The sequence below is a fragment of the Periophthalmus magnuspinnatus genome, chromosome 13 (genome assembly GCF_009829125.3).
Source record: "Periophthalmus magnuspinnatus isolate fPerMag1 chromosome 13, fPerMag1.2.pri, whole genome shotgun sequence".
NCBI lineage: Eukaryota > Metazoa > Chordata > Actinopteri > Gobiiformes > Gobiidae > Periophthalmus > Periophthalmus magnuspinnatus.
In genome coordinates, this window is record NC_047138.1 from 29,567,079 (window position 1) to 29,588,353 (window position 21,275).

The 21,275-nt window shown below is 41.5% G+C and overlaps 1 protein-coding gene across 11 annotated transcripts in view; it reads left to right on the top strand.

Moving 5' to 3' along the window:
- The window catches only part of myo18ab (myosin XVIIIA b), a 189,784-nt gene that overhangs the window by 65,241 nt on the left and 103,268 nt on the right, over positions 1-21,275 (top strand). For 7 of the 11 annotated variants that reach the window (XM_055225936.1, XM_055225937.1, XM_033976697.2 and 4 more), the window contains 12 exons: positions 464-674; positions 1,711-1,853; positions 2,948-3,048; positions 3,255-3,318; positions 4,146-4,290; positions 6,515-6,526; positions 9,393-9,563; positions 10,605-10,695; positions 13,312-13,504; positions 14,404-14,490; positions 19,065-19,206; positions 20,860-21,016. In XM_055225936.1, the coding sequence (XP_055081911.1) occupies positions 464-674; positions 1,711-1,853; positions 2,948-3,048; positions 3,255-3,318; positions 4,146-4,290; positions 6,515-6,526; positions 9,393-9,563; positions 10,605-10,695; positions 13,312-13,504; positions 14,404-14,490; positions 19,065-19,206; positions 20,860-21,016 (1,517 nt within the window). The remainder of the gene's footprint in view (positions 1-463; positions 675-1,710; positions 1,854-2,947; positions 3,049-3,254; positions 3,319-4,145; positions 4,291-6,514; positions 6,527-9,392; positions 9,564-10,604; positions 10,696-13,311; positions 13,505-14,403; positions 14,491-19,064; positions 19,207-20,859; positions 21,017-21,275) is intronic. The other 4 variants (XM_055225938.1, XM_055225939.1, XM_055225940.1 and 1 more) reach the window with 1 other exon arrangement.

Sequence of the window (21,275 nt, forward strand, 5' to 3'; positions counted from 1 at the left end):
AAAATAGCGTTCCAGCTTCATATATAGAAGAATATGTCGACATAGTGATTATCATGACAGGCCTAGTTTATCATTTTACTTCCTGTTACCGAGCAACCATAATGTTAATAAGGGACAAAAGTTACTCTAAGTTACACAATAGTTATGATTAGACTAATAAAAAATGGAAGAAATGGATTTGCGAAATACTTTTACTTTCTACTCTACATTTTTAAGTGGGTACTTTTAATACTTTTACCTAAGTATCAAAATTGAGTACTTCATCCATCACTGACAAAATCCCTTGTGTCAAACGCAGTGAGGGACATTTTTACAACTTTTTTCTCTTCCTGGTTTAATTTTATGATATTTTAGTGGAGACTTTAAACAACTTAAGTGAGCCGCAACTCAGAAACGGTTGAAAAACACCGGCATCATCATCTTAATCATGACTTAACCCGTCTCTCTCTCTTTCCTCGTTCAGGTGATGCACATGTTCAAAGGCTGCCGGCGCGAGGACATGGCTCCTCACATTTACTCCGTGGCTCAGACGGCCTACAGGAACCTGCTGACCACCCGGCAGGACCAGTCCGTCGTCCTCCTCGGAAAATCGGGAAGCGGGAAAACCACCAACTGTCAACACCTGGTGCAGTACCTGGTCTCCATCGCAGGAAGCACCGGGAAGATCTTCTCAGGTGAGGAGCAGCGCTGTCACGAAACTGAAATGACGAACTGGATATTGATACGAAAACTTGAGACGTTATACACATTTTGATGCCTGAATCATGATATAAACACATTTTTATACAACATGAAGTACTTTTGAACACAAACTAATGATTGTGTACTGTTACAAGTCATTTTTTTGGGGCAGTTTTAGCGCAAACGACGTAAATTTGCAGCATCTAAATCCTCTTGTGGCTACTGCGGTTTCAAATACTACGTGACATCACACATGACTACCCTGATTACGGCCAGGTGTTTCTGATTACAAACAAACACCTGGCTGCAGGGGCGGAGTTTGATGTGCGGATACCTCTTAGACCAATCACACTGGTCCTTATACCTCCAGACCCCGCCCCTCCTCCTCCTCCCTCACCCTCTTCTTTAAAGTTCCCACATTACACTAGTTTCTGATCTATGTTATAATGTTGTTTCCTCATCACAAAGAGACAAACTGGAGTTGTGTTTTGTCTATTTCACACATGTTTTAACACACAAACTCTGCATATTTAGGCTGAGTTACTTTCTCGAGCAGAAAACACTTTGTTCCACCTTGTGATGTCATCATGTGGTAATACAGGAAGTGCTCCGCTGTCTTTTTAAACTCCCTACACCTTCACTAGAATCATTTGGATGATTTCAGCCCCGAAATTGCCAATCTACTACTGAACTAAAGGTAAATGGTAGCAGTTAACTTGAAAACTACCACTTCATGACATCACAAAGTGGAACGGAGCATTTTGAGCTTTGGAGATGTAGACAGACTAATGATAAAGTGTGACTCAAACATGTGTGAATGAAACAAAACAAAACGTCAGGTCTGTTTTTGAGGAGGAAACAGCGTTCGAACATGACTTAAACCTCACAAGAGTCAATTTTGTGTGATTTTTAAAAATGATCTTTAGCCTGTATGATCATTTTATTTTAGTTTCAAGCTTAAAGACATAGACTCACAAAAACGGTTGACAAACACTGATCTAACACATGTATTTGTTGTTGACGTTTCAGCTGAGAAGTGGCAGGCTGTGTACACGATCCTGGAGGCGTTTGGAAACAGCTCCACCTCCATGAACTCAAACGCCAGCCGCTTTTCTCACGTCGTGTCTCTGGACTTCGATCAGGCCGGACAAGTCTCCTCCGCCTCTATACAGGTGACTCGCACTAGGCGTTTGTGTTAGCGTAACCGTTAGCAAGGTGCGCTGTGGAACTTTTCTGGGTCTGTCACCAAGTCAAGTCAGATTTATTTGTAAAGAACGTTTAAAAACAACCACACAAAGGCGATATAAAGACAAAGATTTAACAATATTTAAAGATTGGGCCGTTCTAATCACAGAGGAGACTGTTCCAGAGTCAAGAAATATTGTGATAAACGATAATATTGAAATTATTTTATGCCACTGTCACAAAGCAGGATAGTCCCAGTAAAACAGTTTTTAAATATACTGGCAAAATAAATAAAAAAATAAAAAATAACTAAAAATTCAAACCTCAACAGCTCAAATCTTATCGTTTTTACATAAGAAATGGCTAAAATCTCCCCACTACTGCAAAGAAATTGTACACACGACAAATACTGAGTCTCCATGGAGATGTTATACTTAATGTTCCACAGTATGACACCTATATCTCTACTTAGTCATGTTACAGGTCTAATCTGTGGAGAGGTGACCCTATTTAGAGTAAGAATTAATGCTTTTTGCAAGGTGTTTTTGAGTAATAAAAACATATATTTATACGAAATAAATTCAAGATGGATACGTTTAGCGCGATGCAGTGCGGAACATTTTGGGCAAAGCTATAAAATCTCCATGACGACAGACAAGAGTTAAGTAACAGAAGTTAAATTGTGCGTCATTAAAGGGCCCATATTACACTATTTTCTGATCTATGTTATGATGTTTAACACACAAACCCTGTAAATTTAGGCTGAGTTCTTCTTCTCTCAAACAGAAAACGTTCTGTTCCACCTTGTGATGTCATCATGTGGTGATACAGGAAGTGCTCCACTGTGTTTTTAAACCTCATACACCTTCAGAAGAATAATTCGGATGATTTCAGCTCTGGAATTGCCAATCCTCCTCGTTCGCTGTAGTTCTTGTCAATGCTTTTGTTGTTTCTCAAATTTTTAAAACCCTCAAATGCACCAGAGTGACGTGTTTGTACAGAGCAGAAACAGCGTGACTGGCCAAGCTAATATAAAGTCGCATTTATTAAACCTACGCTGTATTTGTTCCGTTCTTTTCAGACCATGTTATTGGAAAAACTCAGAGTGAGCCGTCGTCCTGATTCAGAATCTACCTTCAACGTTTTCTACTTCCTGTTGGCCGGCGCCGACAGCACGCTCAGGTCCGTGCTGCTCTACAACCTTCGCTGTTAAAACAATATATTTTCTTTATATTTATACCGCAGAGGTGGATAGTACTCACTTACATTTACTCAGTTACTTTCCCAGCAACATATTTTTACTACTAGCTCCTTCAGATATGATTTAGTTTGTCTCATTTTTCTGTCTGTTATGGTCGTATTTATCTATTTTATATTTTTATTTTCAGAACGGAGCTCCATTTGAACCACTTGGCAGAAAACAGCACCTTCGGGATCCTTCCTCAGACAAAGGTACAGACAGAGGATGATTGTTGTTAATGTTTAAAGCTGCCATGTTTTTAATATATGAAGAAATGAATAATAATATAACCAGTATAAAGAAATGTTTACATAGAAATGAGTGTGTTATTATTGTTGTTTTCTTTCATATAAAGCTTTCTAAACTGTTTATATTGATATATTTGGATGCAGACCTCACACACAGACACACAAAAAAACCCCCAACAAAAATCAAGTACTGTTTACTTCAACTTTAAAGCTGCACTATGTAACTTTTTTCGCTGGAGTTCAGTCACTTGTTAGTGTTTTTTGCCTAAATAATTCCACAGTTTGGCATTAAACATCGATGTAGCATGTATTTTCTTTATGGGTTCTTGCGTAGTTGTTCAGTTGATGTCTGTCCACTGATCGGAAGGTTGCTGGTTCGAATCCCGCTCCCACAAATTAAAACTATTGTTGTGTCCTTGGGCAAGACACTTAACTCCCGATGTGTGTGTGAATGTGAATGGGTGAGCGGTTCCTTGATGCCTTGAAGGTAGAAAAGCGAACATAAAAAAAATGCTACCATGTCAAGTCCGATCAGCTCATGGTAAATGGTCACGTCACCTGCTTGTTTCCATGGTGACAGATGTTTAATGGCATATTCTGGAACATTCTAAGCAAAGAGATGAACTGATTGCTTGACACAATGAGTTTACAATTAGCGACTTCCTCTTATGGACACAGAGAATCCAACACACACTTAATAATAATATACGGCAGAGAATTATTTAGCACGTTAATAACATCTCCACAGAGAAAAAGTTACATGGACTGACTTTTCTATGTCTCGTTTCTAGGCAGAGGATAAACAGCGTTCGTCCCAGCAGTTCACAAAGCTCCAGGCGGCCATGAAGGTGCTGGGCTTTTCCTCCGAAGAGCAGAGGGCGCTGTGGCTCATTCTGGGGGGAATCTACCACCTGGGAGCCGCAGGAGCCACTAAAGGTGAAACGGTTTAAATACGTTTATTTATATACAGTTACTACATAATTCTGTGTAATACTGAGGAGAGGGGAGTTTGTATTAACTAGTAAAGTATGTGTTTGTACTACTAACACCTCACTCTACACATGTACTGTCTTGACACTGAATTAGTACTGGGGCAGAGGAAAGTAGGGTTGTCAAAAGTATCAAAATAGTGCTTAAAACAAGTATCGAAACTCAGTGTTGGTCAGATTACTGTACCAGACCTGACTAAGGGCTACTGTACTCCTAAGCGAATTACTACTCTTGATTCTAATTTGATTACTGATTACTGTAAGTTAATTTGGAAAAAGGAAACGTGCAGCTCAGGAAGCAACGTCTAAAAAAGCATAACATTCTTCACAGTATTTCCACTTTTTGTTTGTTAATGTTTCTTAGATTCACGCAAAGTAGACGCACACAGTCCTCCTTAAACCACTGGGCTGTTTATTGTGTTGGTTCAGAGTTTATAAGTGTCTGACCCCAGAAGAAGACACGTATCTGTTTTTTTTACAGTTTTATGACTATGTTCAATAACGTTCTATGAATTACACACATTTTTGACAGAAAAAATGACATTGATATTGACATTACTGTGTTACTAAAAAAAATATCTGATTACAGTCTTACATTTCTAACTAGTTACTGCCCAACACTGTCAAAAAACTAGATACTCATTTGAGCAGGTATCGATACTAAAGAAAACACATTCACAAGACAGAAATGAACGAATGAATGTGTCTTATGCTTGTGAAAGATACAGCTCAAGATCATTCTAGTCTAGTTTACACCATGGACCACTGTGAACCTACTGGACACTGAGAGATTACACAGATATAAGGACACACGGGAACAGAAAAGAAAGTACTACCATTTAATGTTGAAAATCACATTCTGTTGTCAAAAGAAAGACTAGTTTGAATCTATAACTTGGCTACATTCAGGCCACTTTTCACTAATACAAGCAGATCTCTATAATAAATGCTGTTAGTTTTATCTTTATAATGACGTGCTCTACTCACGGCGCTTTCATCTAGTTCCCTTCGCACAGACAGATGACACGTGTATTCTTTCTGTGGCCAGTAGGTGTCAGTGTTGCCACATGAGTGTTTCCTTCTCTGAACAGCTGCAGTTTTTCTTCCTGTGAAATGGCCTGTTTCATGGCCCAGACTGAGAGAAAAAAAGGTGTCAGGCAAAATAAAACACAACACAAAACACTAATGAGTACAGGGGGGGATATATTTAACTAAATCAACAAAACCTGTAAGGATTCTTCAAAATATATTCATAAAGGCCACATATAAATGCCATGTATAAATTAAAACGTGCGTAAACGTCATAGGCAGCAGTTTTAAATGGGATTAATGCAAGTTGCAAGTAGTGTTATATAGCGCTTGAGAGACTATAAATGATAATAATAAAACCATAATGTCCCTGACACATAGACTATATATATAAATGGACATAGCTAATGTGCTAGCCTCATTACAAACAGGAAGTGATCATGGACATGCTGCCGGCTTCATTAACTCCGGCGCCAGTTCACTTTACTTTGAAATATTGTGTCCCCTCTGCTGCTGTCAGACTCGTCATTTTGGTCTTAAATGTTCGTATTAACCCGCTCTACATTTTAATTTCACTATTGTGTCTGTAAATTAAGACGTGAACATTAATAACGGACAAATCAGGCGCCCCAAAGATTTTCCCAAAGATCCCGCTAGCGTTAGCAACAGTTTTGAACGATAGCGTTGCTAAGCGCTCGCTCCCTTTTAAACCAGTGGTGCGGACATAAAGGGGCGTTTCCTTCAACAACCTCACTCTGGATTGGCTCTTTGGTTGCTATGATACTCACGGTGAAAATTCCAAATATGCAACTCTGCTCCAAATTATCCGCTATAACCGCGCTAGCCTCGACGAGCTTCATTTGACTGGAGCCGAACGCTGTGGGTGACGTCGCACTCACTCAGTCCACTTTTTTATACAGTCTATGTGGCGGACCCATAAAAAATGACATAGTGTAGCTTTAAACATAAGTCTGGACTAACCCTTATCTGTATGTCACTGTTGTCTCTTTTCCACAGCATGAGTTTGGGTTGCATTGTATTTAGAGCTAATATGTTTGTGAAATTGTGTTGTTTTGCTGTTTTACTGTTTTGCTAACCCTTGTCTTTTGCACGTTGGCATGCTGCGCCCTCTATCAAACCAGACGGGGACCAAGGTAATGGAGGTGACACTTTGTAGTCCTGTCATAACGCACAAAAAACTACATTTCCCTGCATTGCTCTTTACCTAAATGTCCATCCTCTTCCCTCATTTGCATTTTGATTGTTTCCGAACTGATCTAATCTTACACTATAATTTGAAACGCTTTTGGTAAAACACGACTTGGCTTTTTACTTCTTAAAATGGTTGATTTGACAGTTGGGAAATTGTAAATGGTCCCTTTTTTTTTTAATATAGCGCTTTTCCACCTTCAAGTCACTCAAAGCGATTTACATTAAAGGTCCTGTATTACTCAAAATGGATTCTTGTGAGCTTTAAATCATGTTATAATGTTGTACCTGGAGTTGCTTTTTTTTGTTTCATTCACACATATTTGAGTAACTCTTTGTTATTAGTCCGTCTACATCTCCAAAAACTCAAAATGCTCTGTTCCACTCTGTCAATTTAACAGCTCCTTTTACCTTTTGTTCAGTAGAGAATCCAGCCAAATGATTCTAGTGAAGGTGTGTGGAGTTTAAAAACACAGTGGAGCGCTTCCTGTATCACCACACGATGACATCACAAGGTGGAACTGAGTGTTTTCAGTTTTAGCGAAGAGCTCAGCCAGAATATGCAGGGTTTGTGTGTTAAACATGTGAATGAAACACATATTTTTACATATAGATTTACGTATATTTGGATGCAGACATTACGCGCAAAAAAACAAAAAACAAAAATCAAATATTGTATAGTTAAACTTTAAAGCTAAATAACTTTTTCTGTTGGAGGTCAGTCACCAGTTTGTGTTTTTGTGGCTAAATAATTCTACATAATCCACATTGAGGACCTTAGCACGCCCTTAGCCCAAAGCAGAAACGTCTTGGGCCTCCTCCTGCATCTGGAGACGGTGGCTCAGTCGGTAGAGCGTATGTCCACTGATCCAAAGGGTGGTGGTTTTAATCCCTCCCTCGACATAAACACCATTGGTTGAGCGGAGAATCCTTGGGCAAGACACTTAACCCACCTCGCTCCCAGTGTCTGTAAGTGCGTGTGAATGTGGGAGTGGTTTCTTAATGTAAAGTGCTTTGAGTGACTTGTGCAACCGTTTCACCTTCACGTAGCGTCGTCGTCGTCATCGTCATTATTATTATTACGTAATGACAAGCTAGCTACCACGGCTAATCATTTTAATTTATTCGTCGAGCCTCTGTCCTAAAAATTAGCATCTGTTTCCTTCAAAGTTTAAACATTACAAGATTATTCACCGGAGCGTAAATGGGACGCAGACGGCGGTTGGTTCAGATGACTTCAGATCTCGTTTAATCCCGGTCTTAAAGGGGCTCTTGTTTTCCTGTCTCGCCTTGTCTCCTCTCTAACCTCTTTTTCTTTTCTGGAGATGAAAAAAAATCCCAAAGATCACAACAACACCGTCCCTTTAAGCTGCTCTATCTGATGCTTCCCTCGTCGCCCACGCTACGCTCCCAAAAACTACACAGCGCGATAAGACGAAATGGCAAAGTCAAGCTTGTTCTGCTCAAAGTTTATTTTCCTGCACAAGTTTTTCCCCAATGTAAAACGGAAATAAACGAAAGAAGTTACGTAATAGTTTAGTTACTGATCAGTCACAAGATGTATTTCATGTTATTGAGCAGTACACGCAAACTCCACTCTGAGAGATCAGGAGTCTAACCCACAACCTCCTTACTTAGAGAAGGAACTTTTAATCACTCGTCCATAATTAACTTAAAGGCCCTGGATTATGTTAAATTGTCTTTTTGAGCTTTTAATTATCTCATCAAAAACATACATTCGAACAAAGCTTTCTTTCATGTGTGTATATAATGAAGTATTCTTGCAAAACTTTTAAAAAAACCTCATTTTTCACGTAACTTCTCTGGTTTAAGTTCATCCCCCACCTTGTCTCCATGGAGATGTTCCACACTATGACATTAAACTGACCTATCTTGCATTTATTCATTCAATTGTAGGTGTTTTTTTATTGAGAAACTTTGAGCGAACATGAATTCTCGCCTCTCAACAGATCTTACCTGTAACTTGGACTAGTTGCACCACCTGCTTTTTTTTCAATGGAAATGAAGTTTAATGCAGCACTATGGAACATTCTAGGTGAAATGGTAGCTTTCTCCAAGTAAGGTTTAGGTGGTGGAACCTTCACCAGAAAAGTTACATAGTGTGTCTTTAACTTGATTACGCTCCAGAACGTAACGCTAAACACAGAACCAAACTTAAATTGGTCAAAATTGGTGTTAAAGGTCCAATATTACGCAAAATTGACTCTTATAAGCTTTAAGTCGTGTTATAATGTTGTTACCTCCTCAAAAATAGACCTGGAGTTGTGTTTTGTTTCATTCACACATGTTTGAGTAACACTTTATTATCAGTCTGTAACATCTCCAAACCTCAAAACGCTCTGTTCCACCTTGTGATGTCACGAAGTTGTAGTTTTCAAGTGAACAGCTCCTTTTACCTTTAGTTCAGTAGTAGATTGGCAAATCCAGGGCTGAAATGATCCAAATGATTCTAGTGAAGGTGTGTGGAGTTTAAAAACACAGTGGACCCCTTCCTGTATTACCACATGATGACATCACAAGGTGGAGCAGAGCGTTTTGACAGAAGAACTCAGCCTAAATACGCGGCGTTTCTGTGTTAAACATGTGTGAACGAAACAAAACACAACTCCAGTTTATCTGTTTGTGATGAGGAAACAACATTATAACATAAATCGGAAAGTAGCGTAACACGTGGCCTTTAACGCCTAATTTATGCATAATATCGAACCATTAATTCTCTGTATAATTAACCGTCTCTTCACCGTCTCTTCTCGTTTCTAACCCATCTCTCTCTTCTCTCCTCTCTCGTAGCTGGTCGTAGGCAGTTTGCTCGTCACGAATGGGCCCAGAAAGCGGCTTACCTTCTGGGGTGCACTTTGGAAGAGCTGTCCTCCTCCATCTTCAAACAGCAGAGTAAAGGACTGCAGCACAACCCGTCCTTCAGGGGAGGGGCCGAGGACATGGGACAGGGAGACGGATCCAGTAAGAACGACACACATACTGCAGCTGGTTTTTTACGTTTTATCAATATTCTTCTATATCAAGGACAGTACGTGTTTAATGCTCACAAACATGGATCTATTAAAATAACTGATAGAGTGTTGCTAGTTTAGAGCTGTCCTGAGTTGGATTAGTGGCCACTCGTTGGTACTACAATGAAAAATATCCCTCCGGCCCAGGAAGGATTTTTCTCAAAGAGCGCAATGTAATCACAAACTGCTCGTGTTCGGTTAAAAGGGACTGACAGGGGCGGACGGGGCACCTCCTGCTTTCACAAAGGTCACGTTTTGTGGCGATTTTTAACTATTTTCAGATCATGAAATTTTTCTCAGCTCAAAATCCGTCTGTTGTCTTAAAAACGCTTTTTAATTGTTTTGGCTACGCTCTTTTCCACTCTGGCTAAGCTCAAGCGCTGATTGGTTAGAGCATGTGAGTGATTTGAACGAGCCAAACTGTCACGAACGAGCCACAGGTTTAGAACATGTTTATTTATAGTTTGTAATTTATTTATTATTCCCTTGCCTCATTCGCCGCCGTTCCGCTCTCTCAAAGTCTCATGGAGGGGGTAGCTCAACTGCACACGGGCGATGCACAGGGCCGGATGTACCTAGCCGCTAAAGGCTAAACTAAATTGACTTAAGTGGGCGGCCATGTTTAGGCCCCGGGGCTTGGTCTAAACATAGAAATGTCCTCCGGTGAAGCATTCAATTTATTTGTGTAATGTTCAACATGTTGTCAGTGACATCCACCCGCAGCTTCCTGTCCACTGCCTGATCTGTAAATATGTTTTAAATTTAGCACAATCCCATAGATACACACTTGTACAGGTAGTACTGATGCTAACGGTGACGTACTTTACCTCTTAGGCCTAAACAGACTGTGGTGTTCCTCCAGTGTTGTGCTGTTTTGACTTAGATTTTTTTTTTTTTTACATCTATATGGGACCAAGTAATCATGTTTTTATTGTGTTTTCGTGTTTTTTTACAACAAAGTTTGAATGAAGCACCTCGTCTTCTGTGTCAGGTTCAAAGGTCACCGCTCTGGAGTGTCTGGAGGCCATGGCGTCTGGACTGTACTCGGAGCTCTTCACTCTGGTCATCTCCCTCATCAACAGGTCACTGAATGTGTTTTTTAATACTGCCTTTGATAGAATTTCAGTATTTTTCAACAGTTCCAGTGGCATAAAAGTCCCAGGAACTGCAGAAGGATTCATATATTTTTAAGTGTTATGATTATTAACATAAATATTGAATACAGGACAGTTTTACTGCAGAAATAAGTGAACAAACTCAGTTACATGTGGGGGAAACAGCATGACAATACAACATAAAAGTAACTGGTTAAAAAAGTACTGCATTGTTGTTTATTTTAAGTCGTATATTAAAACCCCACATCCCCAAAGTCCTGAAGTATCGTCCTGTTTGAACAGAGGCCAGCGCTGAGGCCAGGAGCTGTTCAGAGTCTAGTTTCCTCTTGTATCTGACCTGGAGATGTCCTCTCTCTCCTCACTACTTTCTATCCTCTCTCCTCTTTCTGTCGCCTCTTCTCTCTTTCCTCTCTCTTCTCTTTCACCTCTCCTCTTTCCTCTTTCGTCTCTCTTCCTCCCTCTTTCTTTTCACTTCCTCCCTCTTTCTCCTCTCTCCTCCCTTTCTCATCTTTCACTTTCTCTTTTCCTCTCTCCTCCCTCTCTTCTCTGCTCATTCTCTCCTTGCTCTCCTCTCTTTCTCTCTTCTTTCTCCTCTCCCTCTCTGAATTCTCTTGTCCTCTCCCTCTCCTCCCACTCTTCTCTCTCTGCTCTCTCCTCCCTCTCTCTCGTTCTCCTCTTTCTCTTCTTTCTCCTCCCTATCCTCTCCCTCCCTCTTCTTTCTCCTCCCTCTCTTCTTTCTCCTCCCTCTCCTCTCTCTCCTCCCTCTCTTCTTTCTCCTCCCTCTCTCACCCCTCTCCTCTCCCTCTCCTCCCTCTCTTCCTTCTCCTCTCTTCTTTGTCCTCCCTCTCTTCTTTCTCCTCCCTCTCTCCCCCCCTCCTCCCTCTCTTCCTTCTCCTCCCTCTCTTCTTTCTTCTCTCTTCTTTCTCCCCCCTCTCTCCTCCCTCTCCTCTCCCTCTCCTCCCTCTCTTCCTTCTCCTCCCTCTCTTCTTTCTCCTCTCTTCTTTCTCCTCCCTCTCTCCTCCCTCTCCTCTCCTCCCGCTCTTCCTTCTCCTCCCTCTCTCCTCACTCTCCTCTCTTCTTTCTCCTCCCTCTCTCCACCCTCTCCCTCTCCTCACTCTCCTCTTCCCTCTCCTCCCTCTCTTCTTTCTCCTCTCTTCTTTGTCCTCCCTCTCTCCTCTCTTCTTTGTCCTCCCTCTCTCCTCTGTCCTGTTTCTGTGTTTGGAGTTTTGTCAGACTTTTCACTCTGGGGATCGGGGCCTCTGCAGTTTTTCTATAAATAAATATTCTCCCTGAGCTAAACAAATGCAGAGCGAGACGGGGGCAGCTTCTGCTTCAGGAATCGTCAAATGTCTTTAGTTATTTTTCTATTGTTATCATTTAAAACCGTTAAACAGCAGCTTAAACCTCGCAGCTCTGACTAAGGTTAAGTCTTTATCGTCCTCTGCATTTGACCCATCCTTCAGCGTCTCTGGGTTAAACTTGTCAGGAGCAGTTGGACCCGTCTCATCTTTATTTATGACAGAAATCAACTTTTTTCAGAGTTTACACTTTTTTTCACCCAGACCCAGAGTCATGTGACCTGAAAGTAAAGAGCTGAGTCTGAATCTGTGAATGAGGCTCTGTAGAGTCCACTAAAGAGCGAGAGAGGGGGGAAGGACTCTCATCTCTCCTCCCTCTCCTCTCCCTTTGCTCTCTCTCTCTGTCCTCTTTACCCTCTCTCTCTCCTTTCAACTCTTTACTCCCTCTGCACTCTCTCTCTCTCCTCTGTCTTTCTTCTCTTTCTCGTCTCTCCTCTCACTCTTTCTCTTTCATCTCTTCTCGCCTCTCTTCTATCTCTCCTCTCTCTTGCCTTTATCTCCTCTCTCCCTCTTCCTCCCCCCTCTCTCATCTCCTCTCTCTCGTCTCTCCTCTTTCCTCTTTTCCCTCTCTCTTCCCTTTTTCCTATTTCTTCTCTCTCCTCCCTCTCTTCCCTCTCTCCTCTTCCTTCTCTTTATTCTCTCTCCTCCCACTGCTCTCTCTTGCCCTCTTGCTCTCTCTCTCCCCTTTCTCTCCTCTCTCTCCTTTTCTCGCCTCTCCTCTTTCCTCTCTCTCCACTCTTTCCTTTCTCCTCTCCCTCTTCCCTCTCTCCTCTTTTTCCTATCTCTCCTCTCTCTTCTCTCACCTCTTTTTTCTCCCCTGTCTCTCCTCTCATCTCTCCTCTCCTTGCCTCTCCTCTCTTTTCTCTCTCTCCTCTTTCCTTTCTTTGCTCTCTCCTCTCCACTCCCTCTCCTCTGTCTTCCTCCTCTCTTTCCCCTCCCCTCCCTCTGTCCTCTTTCTTCTCTTTCTCATTTCTCTCTCTGCTCTTTCTCATACGGTCAGCTGGAGAGTGCAGGTCTGTGCGGTGAATCAGGGGGGTTACGGTCGAGGGGAGACATTCAGACACAGCCTTGGGACTAAACCGACTAAATAAAGATGAATAAATAACTCGTCTGCGCTGATAATGATCCCGTCTCCAAATAAAACCGTGTTCATGTGTCTGAATAAGCCCAAAATAAGATCTGGCTCCTTCTTTTGTAAATATTGTCCTTGTCTCTCGACCCTCAGAGCTCTGAAGTCCAGCCAGCACTCGCTCTGCTCTCTCCTCATCGTCGACACTCCCGGTTTCCAGAATCCCAAAGTGTCTCAGCTCAAACGCGGAGCCACGTTTGAGGAGCTGTGTCATAATTACACACAGGAAAGACTACAGACGCTTTTCCACGAGAGGACGTTCACGCAGGAGCTGGACCGATACAAAGAGGTGCCCTGAACAAAGAAACACATTTATATATTTACACGAGAGCGTTACAAACATGTTTAAGTCTCAAAAATTACATTATTGACCCGTAAAAAATAAAAGGGGTCAACAGGAAATGAAATAAAGGCTCTGTACCTCATTTTTCCCGTCTTAAAAACTCAAAAAACAGAGCTAGCTAAAGTTATTCCTCTTATCTTTTTGCGTATCGAACGTGCCGTTTTGCCACTACAGTAACGCTAACAACTCTTGGCATGCTAACGTGCACTTCCTGATTATCGGAGAGCTGCTTTTACAATATATCTGTCCTGGTTCAAGACGCATTTTGCTCAAATACATCCATAAAAATCAGGTACAGGGCCTTTAAATGAGAATAAAATCTTAAATTAACCTGACCAAAAGGTAAATTTGTGATTTTAGAAATGTGTACAAACTTTTTTTTTAACTTTTTAAAAAACGAAAATGTCTCAAAAGCTCAATATTTTTAAGTAGAACTAGTAGCTCCACTAGAGTAATAATGGGAACTACTTTTTTCCTGGATCACTTCAGATTTCAGTTTTTATTTTACTTTTTCTTCACTACAAAAAATACAATACTTCCTTCCGTTTAATCGATATATAAATACAATACTTCCTTCCGTTTAATCGATATATAAATACAATACTTCCTTCAGTTTAATCGATATGTAAATACAATACTTCCTTCAGTTTAATCAATATATAACTTCCAATATTTTGACTCTTAGCTCCAAACAATTTCGCAGCCTCCATTTTAAATCTTGGCGTTAATTCCAAACCATAACACAAACCCAATCTACTGTATGTGACGACTATAATGAATGATTTGTCCATGTTGTTCCTTGTAGCCTTCTTGCTAACGCTAACCCCTCCCTCCTGCCTCTATAGGAGAACATAGAGCTTGCTTTAGATGACATAGAGAGCTCTGCGTCTCTGTCTGTAGCTGCAGTGGATCAGGCCTCCACTCAAGCCCTGGTAAGAAACACGACTTGTCCTCTTTCTATCTGAATGTATGCTCTCCCTATACCTACCCCGCAGTGCGCTAATTATGTACTGAATGCTAATTGAGCCATCAGTGTAATGAAGTTTGGGAAATAACATTGTAACCGTAATGGGTTGCACCTAACAATGCATTTAAATTAGCTTTTTTTTTAAACGTTTTCTTATTCAAATATCGTTTTTTTTTTGTTGCTACTGAACTGTGTATATGGTGTTTTAATAGCGTTAACTGCTTTTCCTAGTCATTTTTCCGCAAGTTTAGCGCAAACTGAGTGAATTTGTCAAATCTAATCATGTGTTGCCTTCAGCGGAAACTCCATTTTCAAGTACTATGTAGCATCACACAGAACTGCCCCGGTTATAGCCCCGTGTTGCTGGTTGCAAGAGCAATCACACTGTTCGTTATACCTCTACACCCCGCCCCTCTCACGCTCCCCTTTAGTCCTCCAGACCCCGCCCCTCCTCCTCCCTCACTCTCCCCTTTACTCCTCCAGACCCCGCCCCTCCTCATCCCTCACTCTCCCCTTTACTCCTCCAGACCCCGCCCCTCCTCCCCCCTCACTCTCCCCTTTACTCCTCCAGACCCCGCCCCTCCTCCCCCCTCACTCTCCCCTTTACTCCTCCAGACCCCGCCCCTCCTCCCCCCTCACTCTCCCCTTTAGTCCTCCAGACCCCGCCCCCTCCTCCCCCCTCACTCTCCCCTTTAGTCCTCCAGACCCCGCCCCTCCTTTTCCCTCCCTCTCCCCTTTACTCCTCCAGACCATGCCCCTCCTCCCCTCTCACTCTCCCCTTTAGTCCTCCAGACCCCGCCCCTCCTCCCTCCTCACTCTCCCCTTTACTCCTTTAAACTCCGCCCCTCCTCCCCCCTCCCTCTCCCCTTTAGTCCTCCAGGTACTGCCCAGTTTAGCAGCTGTATTTGCGATGTAGTTGTTGGGCAGTTTAGGCATTTAGTCCCATTTTAATCGCTATGGCAACTGTCCTAATTTCTCATCATTCTGTAACCCATGGATAACCACAAACACACATAATGCTCAGACTGGCCAGGGCTCAGCGAGTATCCAGATCGGGTGTTACTACGAGATTTTAACTCTTTAAGTGACTCAGTTTTGTATAATATTCTGATATAAACTGATTTTAAAATTGCATTAAAAAATATATTATGTTCTTTCATTTCCACTTTAAAGAACCCATATTACGCTATTTTCTCATCTGTTATCATTTGTTTCCTCATCAAAAACATACCCGGAGTTTTGGTTTATTTAATTGACAAATGTTTAACACACATATGCACTGTTCTACCTTGTGATGTCATCATGTGGTAATACAGGAAGTGCTCCACTGTGTTTTTAAACTCCACACACCTTCACGAGAATCATTTGGATCATTTCAGCCCAGGGATTGCCAATCTCTTCTGAACTAAAGGTAAAAGGAGCTGTTAACTTGAAAACTACCACTTCATGACATCACAAGGTGGAACAGAGCATTTTGAGCTTTGGAGATGTAACAGACTAATAAAAAAGTTAATAAAGTTCCAGTTAAAAGAATCAATTTTGTATTATATTGTATTATAGGTCCTTTAAGTACAATGGTGTATTATATTGTATTTTAGGACCTTTACGCACAGCTTTGTTTTATATTGTATTTTGGGACCTTTAAGTACACTTTTGGCAGCAGTGTGTTTTTTTTAACCACGTCACTGTACTTTTACTAGTACATATTTTCAGTTCTCTTCCCACTTTTGCTAATTATGTAGTAAATGCTAATTGAGTCATCAGTGTAATGAAGTTTTGGAAATAACATTGTGTGAATGATTCCAACAGTAATGGAGGAGCTAACAATGCATTTAAATTGACTTTTTAAAATGTCTTGTTCTCAAACTTGTAGCTTAATATGGCAGTTCAACTCAAGTTTATTTATATTACACATTTAAAAAACAACTTCAGCTGCTCAAAGTGCTTCACATAAAAGTCAACACATCACATGATACATTGGAAAAGAACAATAAAACACCAACATATCCTGTGTAGCATATGTTAAATGCCAGGGAGAAGAGGTTTTCAGTCTCGGCTTAAACTGTGTTAAAGACTGAGAGGATCTGACAGGCAGAGGGCGATGTTCCATAGTCTGAGCGCTCCACAGAAAAGACTCCCAAGTTCTTCTGGGTCTGCCCAAAGCCAGGCTCAAGACCAGATCAGCTGACCTCAGGGCTCTGGGTGGAGTGTAGGGCTGCAGTAACTCCGTCAAATAAAGAGGACCCATAGAGCGCACACATTTAAAGAGGACCCATAGAGCGCACATGTTTAAAGAGGACCCATAGAGCGCACACATTTAAAGAGGACCCATAAAGCACACATGTTTAAAGAGGACCCAAAAAGCACACATGTTTAAAGAGGACCCATAAAGCACACCCATTTAAAGAGGATCCATAAAGCGCAGACATTTAAAGAGGACCCATAGAGCATAGACATTAAAAGAGGACCCGTAGAGCGCAGACATTTAAAGAGGACCCGTAGAGCGCAGACATTTAAAGAGGACCCATAGAGCGCACACGTTTAAAGAAGACTCAGAGTGTACATGTTTAAAGGGTACCTGTAAAGCGCAGACATTTAAAGAAGACCCGTAGAAAGCACACATTTAAAAAGGAACCATAGAGCGCAGACATTTAAAGAGGGCCCATAAAGCGCACATGTTTAAAAAGGACCCAGACCCATAAAGCGCACATGTTTAAGGAGGACCCAGACCCATAGAGCGCACACGTTTAAAAAGGACCCAGACCCATAGAGCGCACACGTTTGAGGACCCAGACCCATAGAGCGCACACGTTTAAGGAGGACCCAGACCCATAGAGTGCACACGTTTAAGGAGGACCCAGACCCATAGAGCGCACACGTTTAAGGAGGACCCAGACCCATAGAGCGCACACGTTTAAGGAGGACCCAGACCCATAGAGTGCACACGTTTAAGGAGGACCCAGACCCATAGAGCGCACACGTTTAAGGAGGACCCAGACCCATAGAGCGCACACGTTTAAGGAGGACCCAGACCCATAAAGCACACACGTTTAAGGAGGACCCATAGAGTGCACACCTTTAATGCCATGATACAAATGCATGGATTCTATATTAGTATTGGAATCAAATTTGAAACTTCAGTACTGTGACAACACTATAAACCAGTAACATCCCTATGGCGAAAAGCAGGCGGCAAATCCCCCTTCAGAAAAGTTACATAGTGCATCATTCTGTTCCATTCAAATATGCTATCACTTCACTACAATTTCCTGATGTATTTTAGTCACATTTTGGCACGATTTCGCCTGGGCCTCCTCCTCTGTTTGCAGTGAAAAGCCTCCATTATTAAACATACAAGCGATTGTGTGACCTGCCTCTCCATTAGGTTTGTTGAATCGATTCATATTGGCAACAGCCGTAGGTGTTAACAAGGGATCCACGTCAAATTACCCCGGGCTACAGAACACAATCTCTCTCCAGTATGGAAATGCACCAAGATAAACGGCCGTATCCACCACTGCCAACGATAAACAAACACATATTGGCATCCGTTTTGTTACAAAGGATTTATGACGAGTGGGGAATGTTTTATTTACACCACTGCAAAGCTGGCTATTAAAATACACGCACACAGCAATTAGTTATGTTATTATGAGTACTTGTAAATACTGAGCCAGGGCAGAGCTGGGTCTAAGCTGGGTCTAAAGCAGGACTAAAGCAGGACTAAAGCAGGTCTAAAGCAGGACTAAAGCAGGACTAAAGCAGGTCTAAAGCAGGACTAAAGCAGGTCTAAAGCGGGACTAAAGCGGGTCTAAAGCAGGTCTAAAGCAGGACTAAAGCAGGACTAAAGCAGGTCTAAAGCAGGACTAAAGCAGGACTAAAGCGGGTCTAAAGCGGGTCTAAAGCAGGTCTAAAGCGGGTCTAAAGCGGGACTAAAGCAGGACTAAAGCAGATCTAAAGCAGGTCTAAAGCTGGGTCTAAAGCTGGGTCTAAAGCTGGGTCTAAAGCTGGGTCTAAAGCAGGTCTAAAGCAGGACTAAAGCAGGACTAAAGCAGGTCTAAAGCAGGTCTAAAGCAGGTCTAAAGCAGGTCTAAAGCAGGTCTAAAGCAGGTCTAAAGCAGGTCTAAAGCAGGTCTAAACCAGTTCTGAACCTAGTCTAAACCTGGTGTAAACTGTAACCAGGACAAAACCAGAAACATAACTGGAACAAAACGGGTCGAAACTTTGTCTAAACTGGGTCCAAAGTGGGTCCAAAGCGGGTCTGAAGTGGGTTCAAAGCAGGTCTAAAGCGGGTCTAAAGCGGGTCTAAAGCACTGACCACTGCAGACTTGAAACACTCCACAAAAGCTGCACCAAACCAGGTCTAAACATGGACTTTATCAGATCTAAACCAGATTTAAACCTAGTTACACATCCCTACAGACTTTATCTATAAAACTATTGGTAATGTTTATGGTTGTTGTGTCCTTGGGCAAAACACCTCACCTCCCTGTATAAGTGTCATGTGTCAGTGTTGTTTACCTCCGTCCCTTGCTTTAGGTGAGGACCCTGGCCCGCACAGATGAGGCCCGAGGGCTGCTGTGGCTGTTGGAGGAGGAGGCCATTCACCCTGGAGGATCAGAGGCGACGATGTTAGAACGACTCTTCACCTACTACGGCTCCAACCAGGCAGACGGAAAGGGTAAACGTACATGTGAATCCTTTTGGACTGCTCTGTGTTAGGTGTTAGGACTGTTTATTTACAGTTGAAACCAGAAGTTTACACTATATGAAAAGACATAAGCTTACTGCCAAACTGGTTACAAAGTGGCTTAAGGATAAGAAAGTCAGTGTTTTGGAGCGGCCATCACAAAGCCCTGATCTTAATCCTACTGAAAATGTATGTTCAGACCTGAAATAGCAAAGTGCATGCCAACTACTGTGAGAAGCTTGTGGAAGGATTTCCAAAACATTTGAACCAAGTCATGCAGTTTAAAGGCAGTGATACCAAATACTGATGAAATGTATGTAAACATCTGATTTTAAAGGAAGTAATGAAACATTGTGTCATTATTCTGGCATTTAGTTAACTGAAATAATTTTGGGAATCCTAATTGACCTAAAACAGAAAAAGTTTAGTCTGATTTCATGTCAGACAGTGAGAAAAAAAAGTTTGTGTGTATTTTTATATAGTGTATGTAAACTTCAATTTCAACTTTAGATGAACATAGTCTGTTAGTTGATACGTTCCAATAGGCATTGGAGCGTTTCATTGACTCTGTCATCAATTCACTTTCTGTTGAAAAACTGTGGCCCCTCTCTCTGTAACTGCTGCTGTCAGACTTGTCATTCTCACCTTAAAATATTAATTTTAACCCACTCTACATGATCCTGACCAATCGAGTGTCTGTAATTCTTCGGTAGACCAATCAGGTGCTTTCTTTCCTGAGGTCCCCGTTGCCAGTGTTGGCAACAGGTTTGATTGACAGCATTGCTAAGCACCTTTGTCGGTTGCTATGATACACGTGCTCAGATTTCCAAATATGGAACTTGGCTCCAAATTAGTTTCTAGTACCAGACCATAAAATACATCAAACAGCCAGCGGTGGAAGAAGTACTCAATTTTGTTACTCAAGTAAATTTATCACATGAAAAAATCTACTTAAGTAAAAGTATTAAAGTACCCATTTAAAAATGTACTTTAAAACTTAAAAGTATTTCACACGTGTTGTTCATTTGTTAAATTGTAAACATAGTGATATTAATTAAAAATTATACAGATTTTGGTCAACAGAAACAATACAAGTCCTTTTTTTTTTGAGTTGAACTTTACTCAGAATGTTACCACGAATATGGTAAACATAACCCCTCAAATCATATGAAAAGTACTTTTTACTTTTCAGTTTAGTTAAAAATATAGTGGAGTAGAAAGTGCAGATACCTGCTGTCAAATGTAGTGAAGTAAAAGTAAAAACTATCCACTGTAAAATGTACTAAAGTGAAGTACAAATACCTAAAAAATGTGCTTAAGTACAGTACTTTACTACTTTTACTTTATTACTTTCCACCACTGCAAACACCCTTATTTCAGATTGTCCAATCACAGTGTGTCTCTGAGGACGACATCTTTGAATTCATTAAAGTTGTATTTTTATTATTCATACAAGTTTGTTACTAATCATTGTCCTGCATTTGAGCCTCATTTGGAGACTTAAAAATATTGCTAAATGTAAAAAAGTAGAGTACTTATGTTTGTATTTTATTTCTAAGAACCAGAAAAAAACACATCAACATACATTTTTGGCCGTCAAGGACAGTTAGCTCACGATATCCCAAACCTGTCTCTGTTTCCTAGGTAACCTTCTGCTGCGCGGGGACCGGCCTCACGTCTTCCTGCTCGGGCACAGCCATGGCACAGACTGGGTGGAGTACGACGCTCAGGGCTGGCTCTGTCACGCCAAGCACAACCCAGCGGCTCAGAACGCCGCGTCTCTACTACAGGACTCCCAAAAGTAAGACGACCGCCATTTCAAAACTCTGGACTCACGTGTTTTTTTTTCCAGAAGAATTATAGCTCTTAACTGAAGTCTTTGAGGAACACAGGCAGAACATTTAGAGGTGCATCTATAGACTGTAAAAAGACTAAGTGAGTGTGACGTCACCCATAGCGTTTGCTTCTGCTTTTCAATGTAAAGTGAATTAGAGCCAGATTCGATGGAGCCGGAAGTGCACCCATGATCACATCCTATTTAGAACGTGGTGGCTAGCAGG